This window comes from Manis pentadactyla, chromosome 12, assembly GCF_030020395.1.
Source record: "Manis pentadactyla isolate mManPen7 chromosome 12, mManPen7.hap1, whole genome shotgun sequence".
NCBI classification, from domain to species: domain Eukaryota; kingdom Metazoa; phylum Chordata; class Mammalia; order Pholidota; family Manidae; genus Manis; species Manis pentadactyla.
In genome coordinates this window covers 103,112,464-103,137,971 of record NC_080030.1, presented here as the reverse complement: position 1 = coordinate 103,137,971, position 25,508 = coordinate 103,112,464, and the positions used below count along the sequence as shown (strand labels likewise).

General features: G+C 43.4%; 1 protein-coding gene across 7 annotated transcripts in view; it reads right to left on the bottom strand.

Moving 5' to 3' along the window:
• The window catches only part of GRIK2 (glutamate ionotropic receptor kainate type subunit 2), a 588,905-nt gene extending 563,656 nt beyond the window's left edge, over positions 1–25,249 (bottom strand). For 5 of the 7 annotated variants that reach the window (XM_036890419.2, XM_057489451.1, XM_057489453.1 and 2 more), the window contains exons 1-2: positions 23,558–23,682; positions 18,039–18,445 (exon numbers count right to left, since the gene is read on the bottom strand). In XM_036890419.2, the coding sequence (XP_036746314.1) occupies positions 18,039–18,153 (115 nt within the window). In that variant the 5' untranslated portion in view covers positions 18,154–18,445; positions 23,558–23,682. Of the gene's footprint in view, positions 1–18,038; positions 18,446–23,557; positions 23,683–24,700 lie in introns of those variants that run through there. The other 2 variants (XM_036890420.2, XM_036890423.2) reach the window with 2 other exon arrangements.
• Positions 25,250–25,508: the final 259 nt, after the last annotated feature.

Here is a 25,508-nt window from a genome sequence, read left to right as displayed (position 1 = left end):
GGGCACAGCTAGGTGGGCCTTGTCTCTGCTTGTAAGGCTGGGAAACTCAAGTAAATATTGTCACATTAAAGACAGCACACTCAGGAAGTCCAAGTAAAGATTCAAGTCCCCTTGACATGTCAAGGTGACCCTGTTCCCAGGGGCTCTCAAATAAATGAGAGAAAATGGAAAATGGCCTGCACTTGGGGGCTCATTTTCTTAGGTTCTGAAGCTCATTCTGCATGTGCTGTTTACAGGAGCTTTTTCTCACCCAGTTGATGTTGAGAACATTCATGTTTCCATTTTGAGAATTTAGGGAAAGAGGACCCAACAGAGTAATTGATGAAAGGGGATTAGCGGAGGGAACAGGAGCCCCCTCTCCCCCCGCCCCTCACCTGCCCCACGGTCAGCCCCATCACACCCCCTCGGAAAGATCAGCTGGCTGCTGCCTTCTTGGCCCATTAGTGGGAAGAAGGAAATGAAGAAACAAGAAACAGGCATTTGCAAGGCTTATGATCTTAGACGCCTCCAGAGTAGGATTTGAGTCATGGAGACTTGGATCCGAGAATTTTACAGATGTCGGTGGACAAACCATCCTCACCCCACCCCTCCATGTGTCATCTAGTACCAGCCCCAGAAAGGGCTGTTAAACTCTGCACAGGCCGCTTTATCATGATAGGACCTTTTGTCTGTTGCCAGAATGCAACAAAAGAACTCTTGCATGTCTGGGGAGGTTCTAGGATTTTGTTAGGATGGAGACTAGAAAGACAAATACTTGCTAAAATACTATCGGTTTCTCCCAGAACTGCTATAGCAATACCCATGCCAAGCAGCACAGAAAAGCTTTAACACACTATGTAATTCAGCTGCGACTCATCACTGCCACTCTCATTACAGGTGCCCGCCTGCCTCCGCTCAGATCTGGGGATAAAAGCCGAGGGCTGAATTTGTATCTCAGCTGCACAGAAGCCGAAGCTAGTAGTCAATAAACACATAGAAGGCTGCATTTTGACAGACAGGCTCTTGTAGAATATAGAGCTAACCTATTGTTCAACAGCTCTGCCACACTCAGATTTTCAGGATAACAAAAAAAAAAGGGATGTTTGGGGATGCTTCCTAAGTGCAAGGACTTTATTTCATTTAAGTTCCACAAGAATCCTATAAGTGAGGTGTCATTATCCTTATTTTTTAAATAGAGTGAGATGCAAAGGTTGGGTAAGCTGCCTTAGGTGACATGCCTCATAAGGAGTGGAACTGGCCCTGGAATCCCCATCTGTCAGACCTCCCTGCCTGTGCCTTTTCCAGATCGGTCTGGATTCAGGCTTCTGGCAATAGTAGATTATCAGTAACACCCTGTGGTTCTCATAACTCGCAAATACCTCTTCAAAGCTGACGTGTGCCAATATGCAAAGGAGAATTTTGCACCCACATTCCTTTAGGGAGAAGTAGGATGATTAATATTTAAGATTCCACTGTGGCTGTATCCATGTTATGGCAAATCACAAAATACTGAATTTAAAGGCAACCGAAAAGGTTTAAAGGAGCACAGCAGACTCCTGGCTGGAGGAGGGATGCTTCGGAGAACACAGAACGGCAACACACAGAACCACTAGAATCTCTGTCTTCTTAAAATGGGACTGGAAACATCAGTGCTGAGGGTATACAGTCTCCCAGAAGATGGGGATAATGTCCACCAGCCACATGGAAATGTGCCTTCTGATACGTAAGTAAGTCACCCTCAGGCATTTGAGTTATACCAACACTGAAACCACTTCCTTCTCTCTGAGTAAACCAAGAAGTACCTCCCAGTGATGGAGGCTATTTTCAAATACAGACCCAGGATAATCACCTCCAATTTCCCACTCTATAGATCACAGCACTTTCTGCCTCAAAGACTGCAGCCACGCATTTTTTGTGCCATTTCACTAGGGATTTTGAAAGCTTAACATGCCCAGTTTTTAAAAATATGATCTCAAATAAGTAGAACAAATAAATCAACTACTTAAGAGAATGCCCTTTAAAGAAAAAACTGGGTAAGTTCACCTAGCAACAAGCCCTGAGGAATTACCTGTTTCAAAATGTTAATTGTTATGTGGGAGTAGCTTTTGAAGTTCAATTTAATTTCCTGAAAGCCCTAAACAACTCTTACTTCCCTACAGAAAATAATGAAGCATCAAAGATGATAATGTGATAAGCAAGTAAAACACCTGGAATTTGCTCAGCAAACCAGAAAGCGAAGAGAGGACTGGTATGAAGCCACTGACACCCCAAACTCAGCATAGTGCTGACGGACCATCCTCATCCTCAGAAGCAGGCAGGGAGGCCCGTGCCAACGACTTACAGAGAATTGCATGACGTTTGCCTGTCACCTTTCTCAAGGTCTACTGGATCCTGGTTGATCACCGGCCCCTCATGTTTCTGAAGACCTCAGTAGGAGTTCTGGAGGGTCCAGCCACCCTTGAGAGAATCTAATCTAAATGAGCCTGAACCAGTCACAGAAATCAAGTATTCTGTGTGGCACAGTTAGTTAAATGATGGACTGACTCACTGATTATGGTAACGCTTATTAGGTACTTACATGCCAGGTACTTCACTAAGCACTCTGTGTGTTATCTCTCTTAATCCCAAGAATAGCTTTATAAGGCGATGTTATTATTCCCATTTTACAGGTAAGGAAACAAATGCAGGAAGTCTCAGTGGCACGTCCTGATCACACAGCTCCGAAGCAACGGAGTCCACTTCAAACAGTATGTGTGACTCCTGCACCCAAGCTCGTGACCCTACAATTCAGGGGCTGGTTAATCAATGACAAATATTATAAAATGGGTGGTCAGGCACTGTTGAAAATTGCTATGGAGAAGTACTTGATGACAGAAAGATGTTCACAATAAGGAATTAAATGGAAACTAAGTAACAAAACATGTACAGGATGATTCAAGGATAAATCTTAAAATGTCACTTATAGTGGAAATAGGTGATATTCTATTTTTTCTTTATAATTTGCTATATATCTTCCATTTTGTGCAATGAATACATATTAGTTTTATAACCAAAATGCTTTTGTTTTATTTTAATTTGAAAAAGCTAGTGAATAGAAACAAAATGATAGGAATGGTGTTGGCTGAATGGCATAATCATGAGAGGTTTTACTTTTACTTGTACACTTCTCCCTATTTTCCAAAGATGCTACAAAGCATTACTTTATAAGGACAAAAAAGTTGCAAACTCTAAAGAGCCTCTTTCTGACATGTTTCATTGGAAGCCGGTGGCAGAGACCACGAGTGGTTCTTCTATATTCATTCTCCATGACTTCCCTACAGGACTGTACCCTGAGTGTAACAGGGTTTCAGTGCCCAGCCTCCTGTGTGCCCAGGTAGAGCCATGTGACTAGGTTCCTGCCAACAGGGTGTGGGGTAAAGTGGTGTGTACAACAGCCAGGGGGCATCCATCCCATTGCTGGGAATCTGAGATCACTACAGCTCCATTTCAGACCATGAGAGAGGCACACCAGATGCCAGGATAGACAGTTGGAAGTACCAGGACCCCAGAAGGCTGCAGTCCATAATACCACCCCTGAACTGCCCAAATCCACACTTGTATATGAGCTAGAAGGGAACACCTATCTTGTTGTCTTGTCTTTTATCAGGGGGTATTTCTGTGATAGTCACTGAATCTATGTCCTAACAAGACAGTGCTCAACCACTTACATTTATTTAGACTACTTTCTCTCCCTCTGTGTAGATAGATAGGTGTATGTGTGTGTGTCTGTGTGTACAGAATAAATACATTAATAGCATCACTATGATTTGAGACAAAAGGCCCAGCTGAAGGATTCTGGTGCTGAGGCCAGTGGAAAGAAGGGGCACAAACATCACAGCCACCCTAATCTGGTATCAAGAAGGAAATCTCTGCATGAAGTCCTCAGTGGATCACAAGTCTTAGGGAAAGATGCAAACAACAGGCTTCAGAAACTCTGTCTTGCAGGTGCAGCTCGATGCCCCTCTTCTTGTTACAACAGTTGCTTCCATATCACTGTATGCACTCGTCACACTGTCTTGCAATTTTCTTTTACCCAGCTGCCTATACCTATGGAATGTGAGATCCTTGATGCTATGACCATGTTCTTTTTACTTTCAAATTCTGATGGCCCTCGAGCCCAGTATAGTGTCTTGCATATGGTGGCAATTGAACATTTGTTAAATGAATGATCAGAAAGATGAATGAATTAACAGTGGACTGGATTATTGGTTGCCTGTACAACACAGACATAAATATTACAGTATGTGTAGATTATAATTATGCAATACACTACAATGTATAGAGTATATACTCTAAATATGAGAGAAAAATCAGTTTCATGTATATATACTTTTTGATGTTATATCAAACGACATGTGAATTTTTAGAGCAAAGGTTAATAAGGTGAGTCTTTAATTGTAACAAGGTTTTGAAATAAAATACTGAAACAGAATCTATACTATGCAATTGAAAAATACACATCTTGTTCTCTATTGGTAAAAAAACAGAATATCATTAGGAGCCTTCCCATATAATGTATTTTTTTTAATGATCAACCATATTTGAAGGAAATTTTCACACTTGCTGAAGCTTTAATTATATCTTGCTTTCCAGTTACTATATTGTGTCAGTAATTGAAGAATTGGACAAAAGATACTAATGTTGAGTAAATATTTAGTGAATTGAATGGCAATTGAAATAAAAAATGAAATAAAAACTGGAATCGTTGATAGGAAGCTTTCATCATCCTCTTTATGACCACCATAACATTTATTTTCTGGTAAACAAATTTAGCTTTATCCTTCTTGAAGAATAACACCAAAAGAGAGAAGGAGAGAGATTGCTTATCCCAAACAGTGCTTTTTCTTATTATTATATAGCAGTTTTTTAATATTCAAGTTTAGTATCCTCATAATATACATAGTACAGAAGAAAAATAAACAAATATGAGTTAAAATTCTCTCCACAGTCCACTTACAAAATACGGTATTTTGAAATCTCAGCTAGGGTTCTATCCTTGTTTATATTAAAAATGCTGATATAGTCTGCTACCTGCTAGGAAATAACACATGTCCAAAATTCAAAGAATTTCAAGAAATTCACTTCCATTAATATTTGCTTGTAGCTATCAAGTTTAGTAAAGTCAGAGACCCCTACCTAAAGCTAGCAAATAAGTTTCCTTGAATAAATGTAAATTTGTTTTTATTCTCTACAGAGAACACTTTTTCATAACCTATATATGTATTTTCCCTACAAAAATGGGAAGATTAAAGTAATTCTAGAACTACAGTTGATGAATATATATGAATAAAACCTACTTTGAAATATATGCCCTGTGCATGAATTTTTCATAATTTGTCTTCCAGAGAATTGCATACCACCTGATATGTTGCTTTTGGAAATTGCATATTTACATGCTCTCAATTGTTAAATCCCCTCTGAACTATTTTAATTAAAATAACTGACAATATTTAAACACATCGGTAAACATAGCTGAGTACAAATAAGAAAACTGAGAACTAGTTAACTTGATGAGCTTCTTCAATATATATCTAAAAATTATCATTAGTATGTGATTACGGTGATTTTAACGCCTAAGGATCTCTAACCAATCTATAATTGTGCTTTTAAATTGTACTATCAATAAGGTGTTTTCCTACACATAATCTTGTACAAATTTCCCAGACGGCAAGTTAAATTTTAGGACTATACTTAAGAAATTGATATTTTATGTAGTAGGCAATAAATAATGCAAAAATGTGTTACCAATAATTTGGACAGATAAGATATTATTGTTTTAATACTAAAGCAGTATATATTACTGACAATGCCCACCTGGACAAATACATAAGAACATTCTGGTTTCATTCCAAACACAGTGTCCAGATTCCAGCTCTCAGCACCATGATCTAGCACTGACCACAGCGTGTAACCAGGGAATGGGACTAGGGACAAGGGTGGGCGTAGTGTCGTGGAAGTAATATCTAACGACCACCACCTGTGCTGGACTCTACTTTCAGCCCAGGTTGTGTGCCGTTTGTATGTATTCATGGCAACTGAGCTGGAGTGCTCTCATGCAGAGCACAAGTCTGCTACAATTTTTTTTCTGACAGACTTTGGAAAAACAAAATTCTAAATTGATTAGGGACTCCTTTTAGTAGGAGGTTGAAAGGGGAAGATCCCGCTGCTATACATCATCTTAGACATTATTTGTAAAACAACACCTGTTTAGCGTTCCTTTGGGCTGTGAAGTCAGATATGTGAGTGTGAATATTCTAAATGCTTAGCTTTTAATCACTCAGCCCTTCAGTGTTATGCTGAGAGCCCATCACCATATGTCTTCTGGGAGGAATAAAAAAAATATCCAAGCGACAACCCTTATCCACAAAATTTCCTCATTGATTTACACAGCCAAGTCATGATTACCAGACTTGGTAACCCAGAAAGTCGCTGTATGTGCCCATTATAAACAGAGAAACTGTCGTTTCAAAGGTCAAAAAACTCCTCAGGATTATCTGACTCAGTAACTGCTTCTCAAGCTGCCCAGGAGTTTTGTTTTGTTTCCTTTAAGGACACGGTTTAGTTTTTCAAAAAAAGGAAAGCTGCTATGCAGTTGTGGAAAATGAACGTGTTAAACCACAGAATCTCCAGGTTTGGGAACCAGTATTTAAAATGACTTAAAGCTTTCTCCATCCTGCTGTGAAACAAGGTTTGGGAACCACTGATCTGATCAAATTTTGTTGCCAATGCTTGAATTTATTCTACAGAATCCCTATCTAAAAACAGACCTTTTGGAGAAAGCAAAACTTTATCTAGGTTTTAAAGACTAGTTGATATATGGAACAGCACAAGGAAGAGAATTGTATCTTAGAGAACAAGCTAAGGATGAGTGATTGGAACCTCACTCCCAATATCTAGGAAGGCTTCTGAGGGATCAACCCAAAATCCTCAGGAAAAGATGACTGAATAGAATACAGCTCTTGCCTACAGCCACTGGAGGCCGTTCTGCCAAAATAGGCAAGCTGCTTCCAGGAAACACAAAAAGTAGACTTAAGATAGGAGAGTGCTTCTTCAGATTATCATAAAAATTTTGAGACTGCTTCTCCTTCATCCAACTCCTTACAGCTGGGAATTACTGATCTAAAGCCTCATCATTCTTAACATCTAGGAAATTTTCCTAATAACCTTCATATTTTTAAGTTTAAAACCTTTTTAAAAATCCCCAAATATAAATGTGTATTGTAGGTTGAATACATTTTTTCAAACAGTCCCCTGGATTCTCCAATGTGGCAACAATGGGTGTCTTCATCTCTCTCTACCCACCTCTATGCTGATCCCCCAAACACTGGGTTAGATCTTGGAAAAAAGAGCTAAAGGTAACTTAGAGGGGCCTTAGGGAAGAATGATTGATGAGATTAGTGGTGTAGAGATTGCACCTGCTTGTGCCTTAAAGAGTAAGCCCCAGAAAGACTGCCTAGGGTATCTCCTTGACAATGATGCTGTTGTAACCACAGGGAAGTCCCACTGACCTATCGGAAACAACCGTAGCGTACCTGAGTATACGTAAACTCTCCTGAATCTACACGAATGGATCTACAGTCACTTGCATGTCTATAAAACTGGAATAATTGCTAAAAGTCCCTCATGGACAGATGGATGAAGAATAACGTGTATATGAAATCGGGAACAGGTTTTCAGAAAATGTTTGTGAACATATACTAGAAAAACTACGCATTAGTGCAAAAGTGAAAACTCTTAAGCCACAGGACTTTGCATGATTTCTTTGCTTATTATTTCTGCTCTTAGTTGTGATTTGTTTACAATGTATATTCTGGATATTTGAAAATACCAATTAAACTCCTGATGTTTAATGAAGAAACAGAAGCTATGGACTAGTTCTTTAAAACTACAAACTCAAAAGAAATCTTGTTCTATTAGAGAATAATCCTTTTCAACACATTTGTAACAGCTTCAGGTGCATTCCAGAGAAACTATTTGAGAATAATTTAGAAAAGTGAGATTCTGTTAAGTGTTTATGCGGTTTAAGAAGTTGAATGAAATGTACATGAGTGATGACAAATTTGCTTTTTTCCACATACACAGCAAACAATTACATTTTTAATTCCAAAAGTCCTTTTCTGCCAATAAGCTCAGAGTTCTACACATTTTCCTATTAATTCCAACATTATCCTTGGAAAGTAGATACACAGGAAGTAATACTCATTCTACAGAAATTTATGTCAAGGACCAGTGAAATTTAATTATTTTTCCTAATTTATGATCACTAGATGACAAAGTCAAGAATAATTCACGACTCAACTAAATTCAGGATCTGCGCAAAGAAAACATAATCTCTGATTCAAAAAGACAATATGCACCTCTATGTTTATTGCTGCATTATTTACAATAGCCAAGATACGGAAGCAACCTAAGTGTCCATTAATAGATAAATGGATAAGGGAGATGTGGTACATACACATAATGAAATATTATTCAGCCATAAAAAAGAAAGAAATACAACATGGATGGGCCTAGAGGGGCATTATGCTAACTGAAATAAACCAGGCAGAGAAAGACAGATACCATAGGACTTCACTTAGATGTAGAATCTAAAAACAAAACTAGACAAAATGAACAAAACAGTAGTAGACTCACAGACACTGATAAGTAACAAGTGTTTACCATGGAGGAGGGGTTGGGGAGTGTGAGTGAAATAGATGAAGGAGATAAAGATACACAAAAATCTCAGCATTATATAAATCAGTCACGGGATGCAAGTACAGCATACAGAATATAGTCAATAGTTCTGTAACGTCTTTCTAAGTTGACAGATAGTAACTACACTAGTTGGGGTTAGGATTTAATAAGGTATATAACTGTTGAATCAGTATATAATATAATATTGTATATCAACTATACTTCAATTAAAATATATCCAAAACTTAAAAAATATATTTGATTCTATCATAAATAAAATAAAATAAAGTAAATAAATTCAGGGTCTGGGTCCTGAGTTCATGTAAAATTACTGAATATTACTAACAGTGAACCCATTCTATTAAAACTGTTTTAATTTAACTTAAATTCTGATTTAAAATAATTTTATTACATATTACATGTAATTATACATACACTAATATACATGAGTATAAATATGTATATCCATATAATGTTTTAGGTAATAGAGATCTCTGGGTATCAGACATAAAATATTGAGAATTCCTTGGAGGCAATTTATTGTATCCTTCAAAGAAGCTAACAATACTTTTAAATTATCCTCCAATAATCTAAAGGAAGCTTAATTTAATTTCCTTTAGATTAACTGGAAACTCTTCTTTGATTAATCATTTGATCTGACCTTATGTTTAAAAGGCATTCCCCTTTACTTAACTTCAGAATTTTGCTTAGAAAGTACCTGTGATCCTGGGCCAAGAACTTCAAGGCTTCAACGATCAAGAACAAGGATGGAACCTTTGCTTCCATTTCAGTAAGACAGAGAAAGGAGATCCACTTACTCTTCATAAAATGCAAGCAGCAGACTGAGAACCCCCCTGATTGCTGGTTGTGTACAGGTCAAGTCTATCCGTACACCTTCAATGGCTTTCCAGGGGCTACAGACAGGGGTCTAAACCTTAGAACCTAAATACTAAGCTCTGAAAAAGCAAGACCTTATCTATCCTGCTACCCAGCTGGACATTCCTTATCCCAAGGCTCACCTTTATAGTTTCTGCCCAAATTCCTTTTCTTGTGCTGAATCTTCTCATACGTTCCCCACCCTCCCTTCCCTATCACACAATTTGTCCCAGGCGCCCGTGAGAGTCCTATCTCTAATATAAAAATTCAAGCCTCCAATAATATTCTTTAAACAACTATTGTATATGTTTTCTACACCACTCAACTGGTACTGTAATATGTATGTGTCTTTTCTCTTTGATTACAAATTCCTTGAATTCAGAAGCTGGTCTTAAAATTTTATTTGCCTGACACATAATATGTACTCAATTACTATTTGTTGAGTGAATGGATGTGTTCACAGCTTTGGAAACGGGAAGGGGGACCTTGGCAGGCATGGGAGATGGGGATAGAGAGCTCTAAAAAAGGAGAAAAAGAGGGAATAGGTATAATGGATGAAATAATGTTTTATGAAAGAAAAGGTGGAGGAAACAAAGTAGGCAAATGTCTAGGGGAGCTAAGATGGATGTCTCCTCCTAAAATTGATAGAAGAGACAGGTTACAGTGGAAAAATTGCATAATTCACTGAAAAATATAACTACACTGGCAGTCAGGATATTCATGTTTTGGTCAAAATCTGACACTAACTAGCTGTGACCAGAACAAGCTATCTAACTACCCTAAGTTTAGAGATGATTGCAATTCATCTCTAAACTTGCAATGCTAGACTTGATGATCTCTATAGATTCCTTAGGCTCAGATACTACAGGATTCTACAGTTTTTTACTTCATTTCTTCTGGGTAAAGAGGGGCCTGAATTCACTAAAAGCTATGATAAACTGAATCTAGACAACTGCAGTTGGCAAAAGAAGGGCAGAGTTTTAAAAAACAATATAAAATAGACCAAAAGCCTATGACTATACTGAAGGAATAATTTTCTGTAATATTTGCTTTATTTGATCATTTTAGCAGAGCAATACTTGCATTGGGATGTCAAGGACTCAGAGTGAGACTGAGTTGGAGACAGACATGGATATTAAAGACAACACCTTCCAAATACTTCCTTTAATTCAATGATGGGAAAGCAGCTTGTTGCTTTAAAAGGGCACAAAAAGCATTTAAAAACCCTCATGACTGGGAAGAGATATGACAATGCAAGAATATCACTGACACCTTATTTAAAATAATCACATATACTCAAAGTTTTAGACTAAAACAAGCAAAAGGATCAATTTACAAAGCAGTGAGATGCCTGGCAGTAAATCTAGAAAAGACTGTGTATCAAACAGTATTTGACTTCTCTGTTTTCTCAGCCACCCCTTCACTTCAGCGCTAATCACTCACACTCCCTTAGGCACCTGGTATTCTCTTTTGTATCTGAGCATCTCTGTCAAAGACAGAATCGATTGATCTAATAAAGTCATCCTAACTTTACAGTCTAGGGACTATATGTCTCCATTCAAGAATATACTTGTCTTAAAACAAGGCCACAGGAGAGGCCAAACGCTTAACCAAAAAGAAAGACTGACAGAATTATATTTATTGGGAGGGAAATATCTGAAAGATATAACCTCCTCAAACCCTCCAAAACCCTCACACAGAGCTCTGCTGTCTAGGGGCCTGGCTCTTTACTAAATCTAGAAAAGAATGGTTAATTTTTAGTTAAGAAAATAAAAGGCTTAAATCAAGCTATAGGTAAACACTATATCTGAATGTTGCTGCAAATGGAGAGGAGCTCAAAGCCCAAATACAGAAATAAAATGGGGAAAAAAATTCTGCAGAAAGATTTTGAGGCTCTTCTCTATCCTCCTGCTCACATTGGTTTTATCAGCTTAGCTGTCACTTTGAAAATACAACAATATTAAAATGTTTGCCTCTCAGGGCGTGAGGCAAGAAACAAATGAGATTTCCTTGTCTGGGGATCAATTAGGAGTGAGAAAAGTGTATGTCCTAGGAGCACCTGCAGAATGCGGGGTGGGCTGGAGGGTAAAAGCCGGTGACTGTGGGGCTACAGCCTACCTTGCTGACTACCTTTAGTTTGATCAACTCAGAATTTTTAAAACAATTTGAAAAATTGTGTACAATTAAAATTTGGCAGATTTTTATATGAAAACTTGGGTTTCAGGTTTCTCTGGAATAGTCAAAGGAAATGACAACTTAGAGTAGATAATTCCACAAAGAAAGCAAGTGCTGGACTCTCACTTGCCTTTCCGTTGGGATTGGCTGTCCTTGAGCCTTCCCATTGGAAAGCAGGGAGCTGCCCTTTTTCAGGGGCAGAAGGGACCTGAACGCACTGAAGTATGGTCACATGACTGCAGAATTTCCAGTAAGAAAAAGGAACGGTTTGAAAAAACAGAACAGATCAAATACCTATGACTATCTTGAGAAAAATAATACTTCTTTATTATCTCTGCAATGTCTCAACTATATAGAAGCTTTGTTGATAAGAAAAAAATTACCAATAGTGAAACTTTGAAAGTCAGATTTGTTCTTTTCAGTTACATAGAAGAAAGGATTTGCCGTCAACATTTACCCTCAACAACCTGCATGCTCTAAAAGAATTTAAAGTCTTTTGTGTTTGAAACTAGTCATATTATTCCATCTATTAAGTCAGCTCTTAAAAATATTTCTTTATTGAAACTTGCTCCTAAACCTAGGTTCCCCTATATGAAGAAGGTCTAAAGAAAGCTTATTTAACCTACATTAAATCTTAATAATGCATTAATGAGTCTTTGAAAGGGAAAATTTTAATTCCCCAATCTTCAACCATAAAGACTATATAGTGCTAATCTGCCTTGCCCTTTCTATTAAACCTGTTAAGGACATTCTATTTAGTCAGCACCGGAATGGGCCATTAAAATTCTTGTTCTGTAAGAGTTGTGTTCTGTGCTCTGTTGTTTTAAATTCCATTAAATCCAAATGGTCTTTATCGCCCCATGACCACCGTGACTTCAATCAGCCAATTTAATTACCTTACAAAATTGTCAGCAGACGCAGCAAAGAAGCCCTATGACGTTATCAGATGGAAATCTTCTTCTTTGGTGTTTAATCTAGACCAGTCAATAATGATAAGGTGCAACTACTTCCTTCCCTTTCAGCGGCTTTTGACCTTACCTTTCATGCTAAGATTTACAGTTTATGATTCATCTGAAGCATTTCTAGTACCTAGATAACTGGACAAATTGAAAGCCCATAAAAGATACAGCATCAGCACCCAAACGTAAAACAATCAGTTCCATTTCAATACATCAGGCCACCCTACTAAGGAAAACCTGGGACCTCCTGCAAACCCCAGGCATTATGAATTTAGCAGATTAATGGTTTAAGTAGAGCGCAATTAAAAGACAGGGCACTTGCTTTCTACTCTGATGTGTAAATCGGACATCAGCAATTTCCAGGGAATAAATGTAACCAGAGCTACAATTACACAGGAAAATCCTAAGAACAGAAGGAAAACATAAACTCCTCTCACTTGAATTTCTACCACAAAAGAGCAAAGCATTTCCTTATCAGAAGTTTTGCCATCAAGAAAATAAGAATAAAAAATCATGTCATCATTATCACAGAAAACACTTTATTTAATAGTGAATAGACTTGGAAAGGCTGTAATAATCCATGATACATCCCAGGTTTGGTGCATGGTATATTCATTCCTCTTCTGTGTGGATGTGATTCACATTAACTTTCCTGAGCTGAGTAAATGTTGAAACAGTGTCATTTGAGAATTCAGGGAATGAACACACTGCCACAATCACTTGAATTAGACTAAAAAGCAAAAGGTGCCTGTCTGAAGAAATGTCTTTTGGCATATGAACCCTTGTTCACTTCTGAAAGACAACCACACAAAGCCAGAAAATGTGCTGAGCTCCACGCGTCTGGGTGGAGGAGACGTGCTATTTCTAGAGGACGAAAAGATCATTTTTCAAAGTCACTTTCTGAAATGAGTGTGCCTCCGTTGATGGATCACATCAGAGCTACTCTTTGAAGCTCTGAGAGCAAGTGAGAACTCATGTGAAAAAGCAGACTTTTTAGGGTGGTGGTGGTGGTGGTGATTCTTGGAAAGATTCTCCTCCCATGCTTTCCAGAGCGCAGCTGAGCAGGTGTTGGGCTTGATCTGATTCAGACAGTCGCTAGTATTATGACTCCCCCATTCCCTCCGCCCAAGAGCCACTTGTCCTGTTCCAGATGTAGGCCACTCCTCCCTCCCGCCCACCTCACCTCCCAAGGGGAGGAAAACCTCTTTCAAAGAACCCCTAGAGACAGGTGGCTTCTAAGCTCAGTCAGTTCACTCACACTCCCTGATGTTGTAGGACATCTGCTACTGATTATTCCATCTAGGAGCACATGGGATGTCCAGCAGAGAGGCGGCTTTCCAGGGGAACCGCCTCTTTCACTGTTCCCTTTCACGTGTGCATTTCACCTGGGCTGTCCCTTTGCTGATTGCCTTCACTTTTGCCAACGCAGGAGGTGACCAGTGGGCAGTGCCAAGCGAGTCTGGGGAGAAAGACCTCTCCTGGGAAGCCTTTAAGAAAGCCATCCTACTGGCATGCTTCAGAGAAAAGCTAGGCCGAAACATCTAAAGGGAAGTGGCCCCATCACATGCGCAGCTCTTTGAAGAACTACTCTGGAGAAGCTGCCCAAGAGTGTGAGAGAAAATTTGGGTTGATGTGCTGGCTCATGACGTTCTAAATGCCAATTCAGACAAGGTCTTTGGAAAATAACCTGACCTCTAAGATTGGAAGCAAGTGGTAGCTTTAAGAGTGACTGCTTAAAGGAGATGCCAATGGCCCAAACTCCAAGCTGGACTGCCAGCTTTGCACAGAGTCCCCGCCAGAGCTGGTTACTGGTCCCCATGCTTTCCCAGGAGCAGAGGCCGGAGCACACCCGAAAGGAAAGGGCAATGAAGTAACGGAGATGTTTAAGCTCCGCTGAGCCTGAGTTCAGCGGGGAGGCGGTGGGATTGGAGGCCACGCCCCCGCAGATGTAAAGATCCAGACTCGCCCTCTCTGGGGGCGAGCAGGACACAGCTGCGGAGACCCACAAGTGTCCCGTCCACTAGCACCTCGCTGGGGAAGCCCTGCTCCCGGAGGCCCAGTGCTCAGGAGAGGCCCTGCTGGGGGCGTGGCAGATGCAGCGCCTGGAAAAAGGGGCTGGGAATGTCTGACCTGACCTGGAGCGAGGGACCTGACTCTCCCACTGCCCGAGATCCGCGTGGTCCCCGTCCGCTGGGTGGACGCTCCGGAGAAGCCTAGATGTGCTAAGGCAGGGTCGAAGGCAGGGAAATGGCCAGGACCCGCGGGGAGGTGCCCGCCTGCCTGCTTGGGAGGAACTGACCCTTGGCTGACCCTCAGCTCACGCCCACCCTGCACACACCTCAGCGATCCGGACCGCCTTAAGGCTTCGGGACAGCGCCCTGGGCCCAGCGCCCGGAAGCCCTTCTCTCAGAGTTACGTTTGCTAAGCAGCCCCGGAGGGGCAGGCCCGGGTGTGCAGCCCGCGGGAGCCGGGCGGTGGGGGGTAGGGTGCCCGAGGGGCGCTCCCGGGCGCAAACGCAGGAAGTTTTCTTGGACCCTCGAGAGGAGTCACTGTGCCCAAGTGTCAGAATTGCTTTGCGAGAGTGCATTTGGCCGCTCGCGGGCGCGCAGGGAGGCGGGGGCGGGAGGGAACGAGAGAGCAGAAGACAGAGCGCGCCAGCCTTGCGCACCCAGAAGACTGCCGGGTGGCGAGGAACTTGGCAAAGGTCAGCCGTCTGCGCGGGGCTGCTCCTGGATCAACAGAGGTGACCGGAGAAAGCAGGGTCAAGCTACAGCCCTAGGACGGCGTGCAGCCGGCGCGGGGCTTTCCCAACAGCAACTGGAAGTGGGCCGGGGCGCCTCCGGGCCGGGCAATCCAGTTGCCATGGCGCTGCGGTGGAGGCGCAGGGCGGGCGTGCACCAGTTCCCAGCCGCGCCGGGTCACCGGGGCAGTGGGGAAGGGGCTGGATGCCCCCCGCTCAGCAGCCGGCGGGCCGCCGTCCCGGGGAGGCTGCTCCGCCAGCCACCCCAACCCCTTCGCTTCCAGGGACGGGGCCACGGATATGGCTCTGATTCGCCTTTTGAGCCGAAGTTGAAAATAGCCTTTCTCATGAGTGGTTTATACGCGCTCAACCAACTATCCACCCTACTCAAAACATAATTTCCTCCAGAAGAAAATAAAACTCCTACTATTGCATCAAAATAGCCCCAACAGGGAAATGTTCCAGTGATTACAACATACACAATCCTTCCCCACAACTCAGGTCAGAAATCAGAGAAAATGGATCTCCATGTGGAAGATGTTTGAAGTTAATGGAGAAAATAACAGGTTATGGAAAACCTGGGTTGTTGTTTTAGGATATCAAGGCACTGGTGGGAAGGTCTTTGCCTACTCCCCCTATTTCTTAAGGACATTCTTAGTAAGCATTGGTCGAGGAAAATGTATTTTTGTGTGTGTGTCAGCTCTTTTGGAAGGCTGCTACACACTCTGCTACAGTCGCCAAGATTTTTAATATGAAGATATGAAATGATCAGCGAATGTAACAATCTAATGACTCAGCAAATGTCGTGCTGAAAGACCAGAGCAGCCATAATTAAATCTTCAGAGTATTGGTGGCAGTTTTTGGCTCCAATTCTTTTTTTCCCCACCCAGTCCACAAACATACTAAGGCACACTCATTCACAAACACTTCAGAAGATTCCTCAGTCTTCCAGATAAGTAGGTTGTATTACTCAAAATATTGGGCAAAACTACCATACTGTAGCATTTACCATGCTTGAAGCAGAACAGCTGAACACACCACACACACACACACACCACACATTTCCAGTTATACAGAGACCTGTTTAATGTCATCCAAAGAAACAAGCATTTCTGTGGATGCTTGTTGCTAAGAGCAACGTGCTTAAGTACCTTCTAAAGGCATGAAGAAAGCAGGGAAACCACTACAGTAGGAATACGGCGATAACCCATTGTCTTTTTTTGTCATTAGCAGCCTTCTGGACTCCAGGTGTCTATGTGTATGAGGTGGGGGCGAGGGGTGGGTTTCCCTGTTTTAATATTGTGAAAAGTATTCCCACGCCAGTTCCACCAAGCTGGAGAGAGATGGTAGATTTTACCATCCTGGGCAGGGGTGGGATGGGGGCGAATGTGAAAAATGAAAGTGACAAGGCACTGTTGATATAACAGGAGATGCAGGCAATCACTCTTCAATTCAAATGTGACTGATTTAATGTATCTGCTTTTATCTCAAAGACACATACTCAAGATTATATGGTTTCCTGCACTCTTTGGTCTAAATCCGCTTGAACTGTCAAAAGACGAGCCCACAGTAGGAGCGTTCACGCCGCTGGGTTCTCTCTGGCTCTTATCCACTTAAGGGAACTTTCCCTGACTAGTTGTGCTCCTCCTGAAACTCCATTGGCCATCGAGAGCTGCTGAGCGAGGCCCACGCTTCATTTCCTCCAAGCAAACCTTTCTGACCAATGTTTCCACGGGAATCCTACGTTTAGATTTTCCTCGGAGCTCTAAGGGAACCCTGATTCCGTAGGAAAGCAATAGATCGCCCTAATACGAAACTGCCACCTCGGCTCTGTTACCGTCCGCAGAGAAATAACGACGGCGACTGCCTCCCATACCCACGACCCGCCGCCCCAGTCACCACTGTTACTCCTTTTTCAGGGCAGGACGCTCGGCGAGGAAGCGTGAGCCTCGCAAGTTAAAAACAAACAAAACCCTTTCCTATTCCACTGGAGGTAAGCAGCCTTCTCGCCCTGGTAAGTAAAGCCTCCACCCTTCAACCGTATATTTTAAAGCCCCGCGTCCCCCTAAGGGCACCGGGGACTGGAACAGCGCCGAAGTTAACGCAAGGGGCTCCCTGACGACCAGCGCCATCAGAAGGGGTCGCGCTTTTCGCCCGCGGGCCAGTCCGGGTCCCGGCGGAGGCGGACAGACGCGCCAGAGCGGCCGGGGCTGAGCCGCCGTGCCCCGCGGGCAGAGGCGCCGAGCCCGGCGCGCGCGGCGGGGCGGCCGCCGAGCCCGGAAGGCGCCCGGGAGCCCTGCGCGCCGCCGCCGCCAGCGCCCCGGCGCCCTCGCCGTCCTGCGGCAGCTCCTGCGCGCGGGGAAGGCGGCCGCGCCGCCGCCCGCCCGCACTCGCTCCACCCTCCGCGGCTGCAAAGGGTCCACGGGAAAAGGCAAATGCAAAGCACCGGGGGTCCTTGAAAGCCCTGGGTGGCGACGCGGTGCAGAGGTCGGAACGCAGGGAGCCCACCCGCCTGGCGCAGCGACCCCCGCCTGTTTACACCCGGCCGCCTCGGAGCCGCGTACCAGGCAAGGGGGAGCTATGGGGAATCTTACCAAATCTCAATACATGCGTGGTTCCTTGAGAATATCCAATCCACAGTAAGCAGAGCAGGAGTTTAATGGTGCGCCTGAAGACTGTATGACTTAGAATCGGGGAAATAATCTTCATGGTGTTTCTGTGTCCACACGCGCGGCACCCACTTCCCCGATCTAGCGTTAGGTTCCCGGCTCGGGTAGCAATGAGGATGCGTCGGGTGGTGGCCGCAGACACGATCACGGCATGGTCACAGAGAGAGGAAGGAGTCTCCGCTTCCCAAACCCATTAGCAATCGCTGCATGTTCTTCACTCACTGCGCCAAGGAGCAACCTTCCACTGCAAGGGATGGTGGGACATCCATGTTAGTCGGGAAGCATCCGGGAGAAATCCAGCACGCACACCCACAGTGTCCGGCCGCGCGAGCCTGGGGAGGCGAAGGAGGAGGAAAATCAATAGGAAATCCAGCCTTGGAAACTGCCTAAGTGTCGGTAGCGAGCCACGGTCCCAGCACAAAAGGCTCTTTGCTCGCAAAGGTTTTGCCAGGCCCTGTTCTACTGCACTGCTGCACAGCTTCTGACGTGAAGCCAAGATTAAGTGAGAAAAATTGAGATAGCTGCTTGCCTCTTAAGGCTCCCTGCCAGTTAGCTTCCCAATATCTATTATGCAACCGATCTGATCACCCGCCTTGAGTTCCAAGAAAGAAGTCGGATTTATTTACTTGGAAGAGAGTCCTTTTATTTTCAATAAGAGTCTTTGCTAGGAGAGTGACTGGTGTATGCAAGCTGACTTCTTACAATCAACTGATGAATTTTAATAAAGGACAAGCTAAATCAAAATCATTTCACCTAGGAGTTGTAAAAAGAAGTGGTCTGAGCTGAAGGAGGAATTTACTGCAAATACAACTTCTGTTCAGGTTGAACGAAGGTCTTATTTATAATTTTTAAATTTTATCCAGGAATATTGAATATAAACTGGAGCGCAATCGGAGAGGTGAGGATAGTCTTTAAAAACTTGAGTTAAGTTTCTATGAGAAAAAAATTTTTTCATAGAAATTTTTATGGAAAAACTATTAAAATAAAGGAATCATTTTCCCACCCATTTTTTTTAGCTCATCTAAAATAATTGTGCATATGTATAAAGACAATGATGTTTGAATTGGTGCAGCAAATTCCAATGTCTTCAGTTATTTACGCCCAACTTTCTTCTCATTTTAGTTTTCTGAATATGTTTTTCTTTAAAAGGTGTAATATGGTATTACAGCTGGAGTAACACTGAGTGTCACCGTTTTGTCTAAAAATGCCTTATTATTTTCTAGTGTTTTGGTCAGAATACTTAAGAGTCCCCAGGCAGTGACTGTCTTGGCTTTCACAAGTAGCAATTTATTCAAGAAAAGGGTACATAAATATAGTCTTTAAATATAAAAATAAATTTTATTCCCCCAGGTATATAGGTAAAAATATCCAATCCTAATATTTTACATTAGTAAACAAAACCCAGATAGATAGTAATAAATATATTACTACATATTAATATTTTTAAGTGATCAAGAAGCACAAAAGGCAAACTGCAAGACCTGTAGCTTAAAATTAAATTTTCTCATGACTGATTAACAGGAGCATAGGTTAAAACTTATTAGAAAATGATAAGAACATATCTTATTTGAAGATATTTTTAATAAGGAATGAGATGAGTACATTTTCTCCAGGAAAAAGTAAACAATTTCATGTTTTCACTCCATTATAATGTTTTCTTCTATCTACTTTTCTTAAATATTATAAAATGCTGATTTGAAAATAAACCTACATTTTTCAAAGGCATTAAGTGGGCACTGATGTTTTTGTTAAGATGGAGGCATAACTGCAGTGTCAAAAAATAAGTATCATGAATGCCCAGTTCTGCAGTGTAGCAGGCAATTCAATCAAATAATGTGACTGTCTGAGCACTTTAATATGAACACCTTGTGGTAAAACTAAGGGTATCTAGCGACTCCTTCAGTTCATGTTTAAAATCTCTCTTGTAAGATTTGAACAGCCCAACATGGTTCTGTCTTGTATTTGCTGTCTCATATATTCCATTCTATTTGTTCTTTTTCTTTTTGATCCCAGCAGAAATAATAATGACTGCCAGGGCAACAATAAATATTCTTAGATTTTTCATCTGTCATTATAATTGATAACTACTACCTAAAATAGCATGGTCTGTTGTGACTAATCAAAATACTGAATTTTTGCAGTGTAGTTGACATTTAATGGAACCTGAGAAAACAAAATCTACCATAACTCCTTGCTCATGTATTGTGTTAACACAATGACATTTGGCATTACAACTGTAACTTCTCTACTTAAAACTAGCATTCTAAACTATTTAGTTTCTGTAGTATTATTCATGGGATGTCTAGTTGGAAAAGTGAAAGATCAAGCTTCCAGATTCATGAAGTTCTTACACAGTAAATTAAACAGTAAAAAAGTCTATCATTAATTTTTCTTACTATTAATTGGTCCCCAAAGAACCAGTTTTGCACATTTGCTAAATTAGGTTCATTTACATCCATCAACTAATCTGAAACACTTCAACACCATAGACAGCAGCTCCACCTGGGTAATTGAACTTCTGTAAAACAGGAGACAACCTTTCTTCAGGACCGCGGACAGCGCTCTAGGCATCGATTTATTCCAGAGTAGTACATTGAGAGGGAGAGGGTAATGTGCAATTTGAGGTGACACTGTGCATATTTCCACTACACGGAGTGAGGGAATTTGAATTATTGCATTGTTCACATTGTCAAGAGGACTATTTTGTCAACTATGTTGTGGGTATATTTTCAGTGTGACTTACTGAGATTGCTTGCCATTATCAGGATGTGCTAATAGTCATCCCTTGCCAGGGTATACTACTATGAAAGCCATTTACATTAACTGTGAATTCCCTTATGAGCACTGAATTACTTGTTTCTCAGTAAAAAATATTTTACAAATTGTCTGAGAGGCCACCAAGAACTCATAATACTGATAACATACTCTCAATGTTCAATGGCTAAAGACATTTCTAAAAAGTACAATTAGTGATTGCTTTAGAATTCTCCACCTCTAGACTTCCATCCATTACAAGGTGAATCATACTAATTCTTACTCTTTCTAATTAAACTTCACTCACTCCCAGGACAAAGCAACAACAAAATTCCCTAAATTACCTCCCCAGTACTAGTACAGAATGATTCAGTGGCACAGAAGATGCCTTATAATAAGTCAATTTTGAAGTTATTACAAGTTTCTCCTCAATACTGATCCCACACATCATAGTTCAAGGGCTATATAAAGTTATTATATAGTACTCACTGACCAGATTTAACTGTCTTTTAAAAATGTGTCCGTTTTGTAATTTGCTCCTTTCTCAAAGAAAAAAAAACAGTATTCATGCCAGGCAATCATATATATTTAGTAATGGTGAGATTTACACACATTATTCCATGGTTTCTCTTGCTTGCTTCTCATTTTAACCATATGGCAATCTTTATTTCTAGAAGCCAAAGCTCTGTAAGTTCCAAGGTCAAAGCAGAGATGACAAACTGCAAACGCATACATATATGCACACACAGAGAGGAGCTATGTCTAAAAGAAAGCCTCAAAAAAAAAAAGAAAGAAAAGAAAAATCCTACAGAAGGCTGACATGAAGAGATATTAAGCCTGTGATAAATCAGCCAAGAATAATATGCATATCATGTTCGTGCAAAGCTTGTTTCAACAACAAAAAGCCATTAGCTTCATCTTTCACTGTATTTTTATATTTACTGACACTAATGACCTCTGATTCCTGGGCACTATTACTTGAGAAGCAATTTTAGTTTTCTATTCTCCCAGTGAAAATGAATCTTATTCTAGTTAGCCGCCACCTGCTGGGGCATGCACAAATGTGTAATAATCCTTACAGCACAATGTTTAAAAAGACAATGCCTATACCTTTCACAAGAAACAGCAAATACATAGCCCAGAACAACCTGAATTTCAAAGGTATCTCAAAGGTTCTCCCATGACATATCTATACTTAAATTTTCACGTGGAATTCCTTCTAAGAATGGAATTCCACTTGACTTGTCACCGAAGTCCTGCTGTTATGGTGACATTTGAGAAACCTCATGTTATAGTAACACCTGATCTGTTCTTTCATGCATGTGGCCTGCTGTACTGAAGCTAAGTGAAAACAAACAGCCTGTTTAGCTACAGCATTACGGGTGCCACAGATTAAGTCAGAGCTGACAGCAGTTAAAACCACATTGTTGCATACTTGCACTTCACTCTTTCCAACTATGAATGCTTTGCTATGCAATCCCTCGTGATTCTGAACACAGTATCAGCTGTTGCACCAACATTCTGCTGCATTGATGATTAATGACATTTAGCATTTTAATTAATTTTTAGATCCCGAAAAGGTGTGTGTCTTACTTAAGAAGTTGAATTGGGATAGATTTACATGTCCTGGAACCTTTTTTTTTTTTTTTAACTCCAGCCTGTGCAATCTTCAGTGGGTTTAAACAAAAGAAAACAAACAGGTAAGACTTCTGGGCATCGCTAATTTCTCCATCACCTTGCTTCTGTGTGTTTTATTTTGTTTGTTTAACTAAATTCCTAAGGCCCCTGGAAGCTGCCTAGGAGGTTACAGAAGTGATTTCTATAAAGAGTTATAAGGTAATGAATGAACTTAGACAAATCAAGAGTGAAATACTATTGCCTATCTTTCAGTAACTAAATTACAAACTAAGATTCAAATGAATCAATCATCTCTTGTGAAATGAAACTAACCACTAATCCATAAGGTAATTTTTCATGACAGAATACTTACAGTATGAAGATGGAGAAATGATAGAAGGTAATTTGTGTGGTACCACAAGGGTAGTAGCAGTGTAAGCTGTCTAATATTCCCTATTTCCTAAATTGGTAATCATTATCTAAGGCGTCTCAGTTAAGTCCTGCTGTTTAGTAAAGAACTCCTTGAAGGTAAAACAAAACAAAACAACAACAGGGGATGAAAGTCATTAAAAGTTCTGGACGTTTCTGATGAGGGCAGGTGGCACCACTCCCCTTACCTGATGGGACGCCCTCCCGGTCCTTACAGAGGCTCCCAATACCGGCCCAGTATTGAGAGTGTCTGTACTTCTCAGCCTAGAACTAAGGAGCAGGGTTAATGGAAGAACGGGACGGTGGAAAGAAGGCTGCGGGCTCGTCCGCCCCCGGCAGACGCCGTCAGGCCATCTGTCCCCCACGGCCACGGGGGGTCCCAGCAGCGGAGGCCGCTTCCCGACGCGTCGCTTACGGAATTATTTTAAGTGGGGAGCCGGCCGAACCGGCTGCATCCCTGCCGGGAACTGGCCGAGGCGAGCGGGGCAGAGCCACTCGCCGCGAGCGGGGCGGGCGGGCGCCCCGAGCGCACGGCTCCGCGGCTCGCTCCCCCTCCGGGCGAGGAGCGCCCCCCGCGGCCCGGTCCCTCCCGGGGGCGTAGCGCGGGGGCGGCCCGGAGCCGAGCGCGCCGCGGGCGCCCTTACCTCTCTCGGTGCGGCGGGCGGGGGGCGGAGCGGCGGAGGAGGTCCGGCGGGCAGTCCCGGCGCCCGGACGGAGCAGCGCAGCCGCGGGCGCCGAGCGCGAGTGACGGCGGCGGCGGAGCCTGAGACCGCGAAGCGGCGGTGGCGGCGGCGGCGGCCACGCCTCCTGGGGCGGGGGGGGGGGCTCCGCGCCTCTCGCTTTAAAGGAGCCGCGCACCTTTCCCCGCGGGCCCCGCGCACTCCGGCCTGCCGCGGCCCCCAGGGCGCAGCGCCTTGGCCCCGGACCGCAGGAGCGAAAACGCGAGGGTTCTGGGCGCCTCCAGACCTGGCCGTGTGGATTCCCCGGGCCCGGGCTCGGTCCCCTGCAAACAGCCCTGCCTGCTCTCGGCTGAGAGGACGGAGACCCGAGATGTTCGATCAAGGAGTGACGCAAAGCCCCGAGGAATCTGCTTGGCCCTGGGTGGTGACAACAGGTATAGGGAGCCCGAGCACGTTTGGTTCTGGATGGCCGCTTTTCTACCTCTCCGCACTATAGCAAAGAAACTTCTCTGCCATCAAATTTGGGGAGCAGCTGGCAGTCTCCAAAGTGACTGCCAGTCCCTTTTAGTCCAACTACTGCCATTTGTTTCCCTTTCGGGGTCTGCGAGACAGATCCTGACTGCTCCTCACTCGCACCTACACCCCCTTAGCACACCAAGAAATAGGGGACCAGTGCGCTCCCCGCGCCCCCTAGACGCCTGGACGCCGCCTTCTCCAGGCCTCCGGGGCCGAAAGCAGATGGGGACTTGGCCCGCGTGTCCGGGGGTCGGCGGGCAGTCTCTGTGCCTGTCTGGCGCCTTAATGGCAGACGCCTCCTTTCCCCCCAGCTCCCTGAACTCCCCACCCAAGCAAATCACAGAAAATAAGTTGGGTATCAGATCTGATGGGCCTCCAACCTGACGTCGCAGACTCGAAGGTTGGAAAAACGAGCCTGGGGACCAGTTCCAGCCTGGCGGCCACCTGTCAGAATTCTCTGACGGACGTTTTAATAGGCCCGGGATGGGGAGGAGCGCCACAAACCCCCAGCCTTCCCGCAGCCCGACTTCCAGGGAGGGGCCGCCGGCGAGAGCACGCCAGGTCCCCCTGCCTCTCAGAAGAAACAATTACCTTCTGCAAACAATCCCCGGGTTCTGCTCCTCTGGGTCGGAAAAGTCAACATCTACTCAACGCCGTTGCTATGTTATCCTCGGCCCTACACTATGAACTGGAGCAGGGACTAGGGGGTTTTCCCCAGCGGCAGTTGACGAGCAGCGATTGGCGAGGAGGTTTAAGTGGGTCCGAGCCGGCACAGCAGACACTTTTCACCCGGGCCGTGCAAGGTAGGGGCCTGGTGCTATCCCGTAGCTCTGCCGAGGCCGCGGGCAGCCCAGGGCCCCCGCGGCGGTCGGTTCTCTAATTCCGAAGGCCGGGAATAGAGAGCCTCTGCGTCCCCGGGGATCGCTTGTCTTAACTGGAAACAAGCATTTGCCCTTTGGCTGCTTCTTTGCCCTCGCAGAGGTAAGCCAGGCGCAGCTTCGCCGCCCTCCACACCCCAGGGCAAGCGCCTGACTCAGCCCAGCCCCGGAACACACTTAGTCCTGCCAACCCTACCCGGTTATCAAGGAAAACCACGTCTCTGCCCCCACTAGGGACTCTCCACGCTCTTACATGCCTATGGCACCTGTCCAGGTTGGGAAGACTCGGGCTTTGCAGAGGTTGAGAGAAGAGTCACTGGCAATGGAAAGTCCGTTAAGTCATTTAAATATCCCGGGGGTGGCAGGGAGGCTCCTGTAATTAAGTCAACAGCGGCCTTGTTGTACCGAGTAAATAAATAGTCAATGACTCCATTGTGCCTCGTGGAGCCGGCAGCACAGACGCGTGACCGGCTCTGGGCGCCTGGGCTCCAGCTGCTGTGACCTGCAGCCTAATGGGCCCT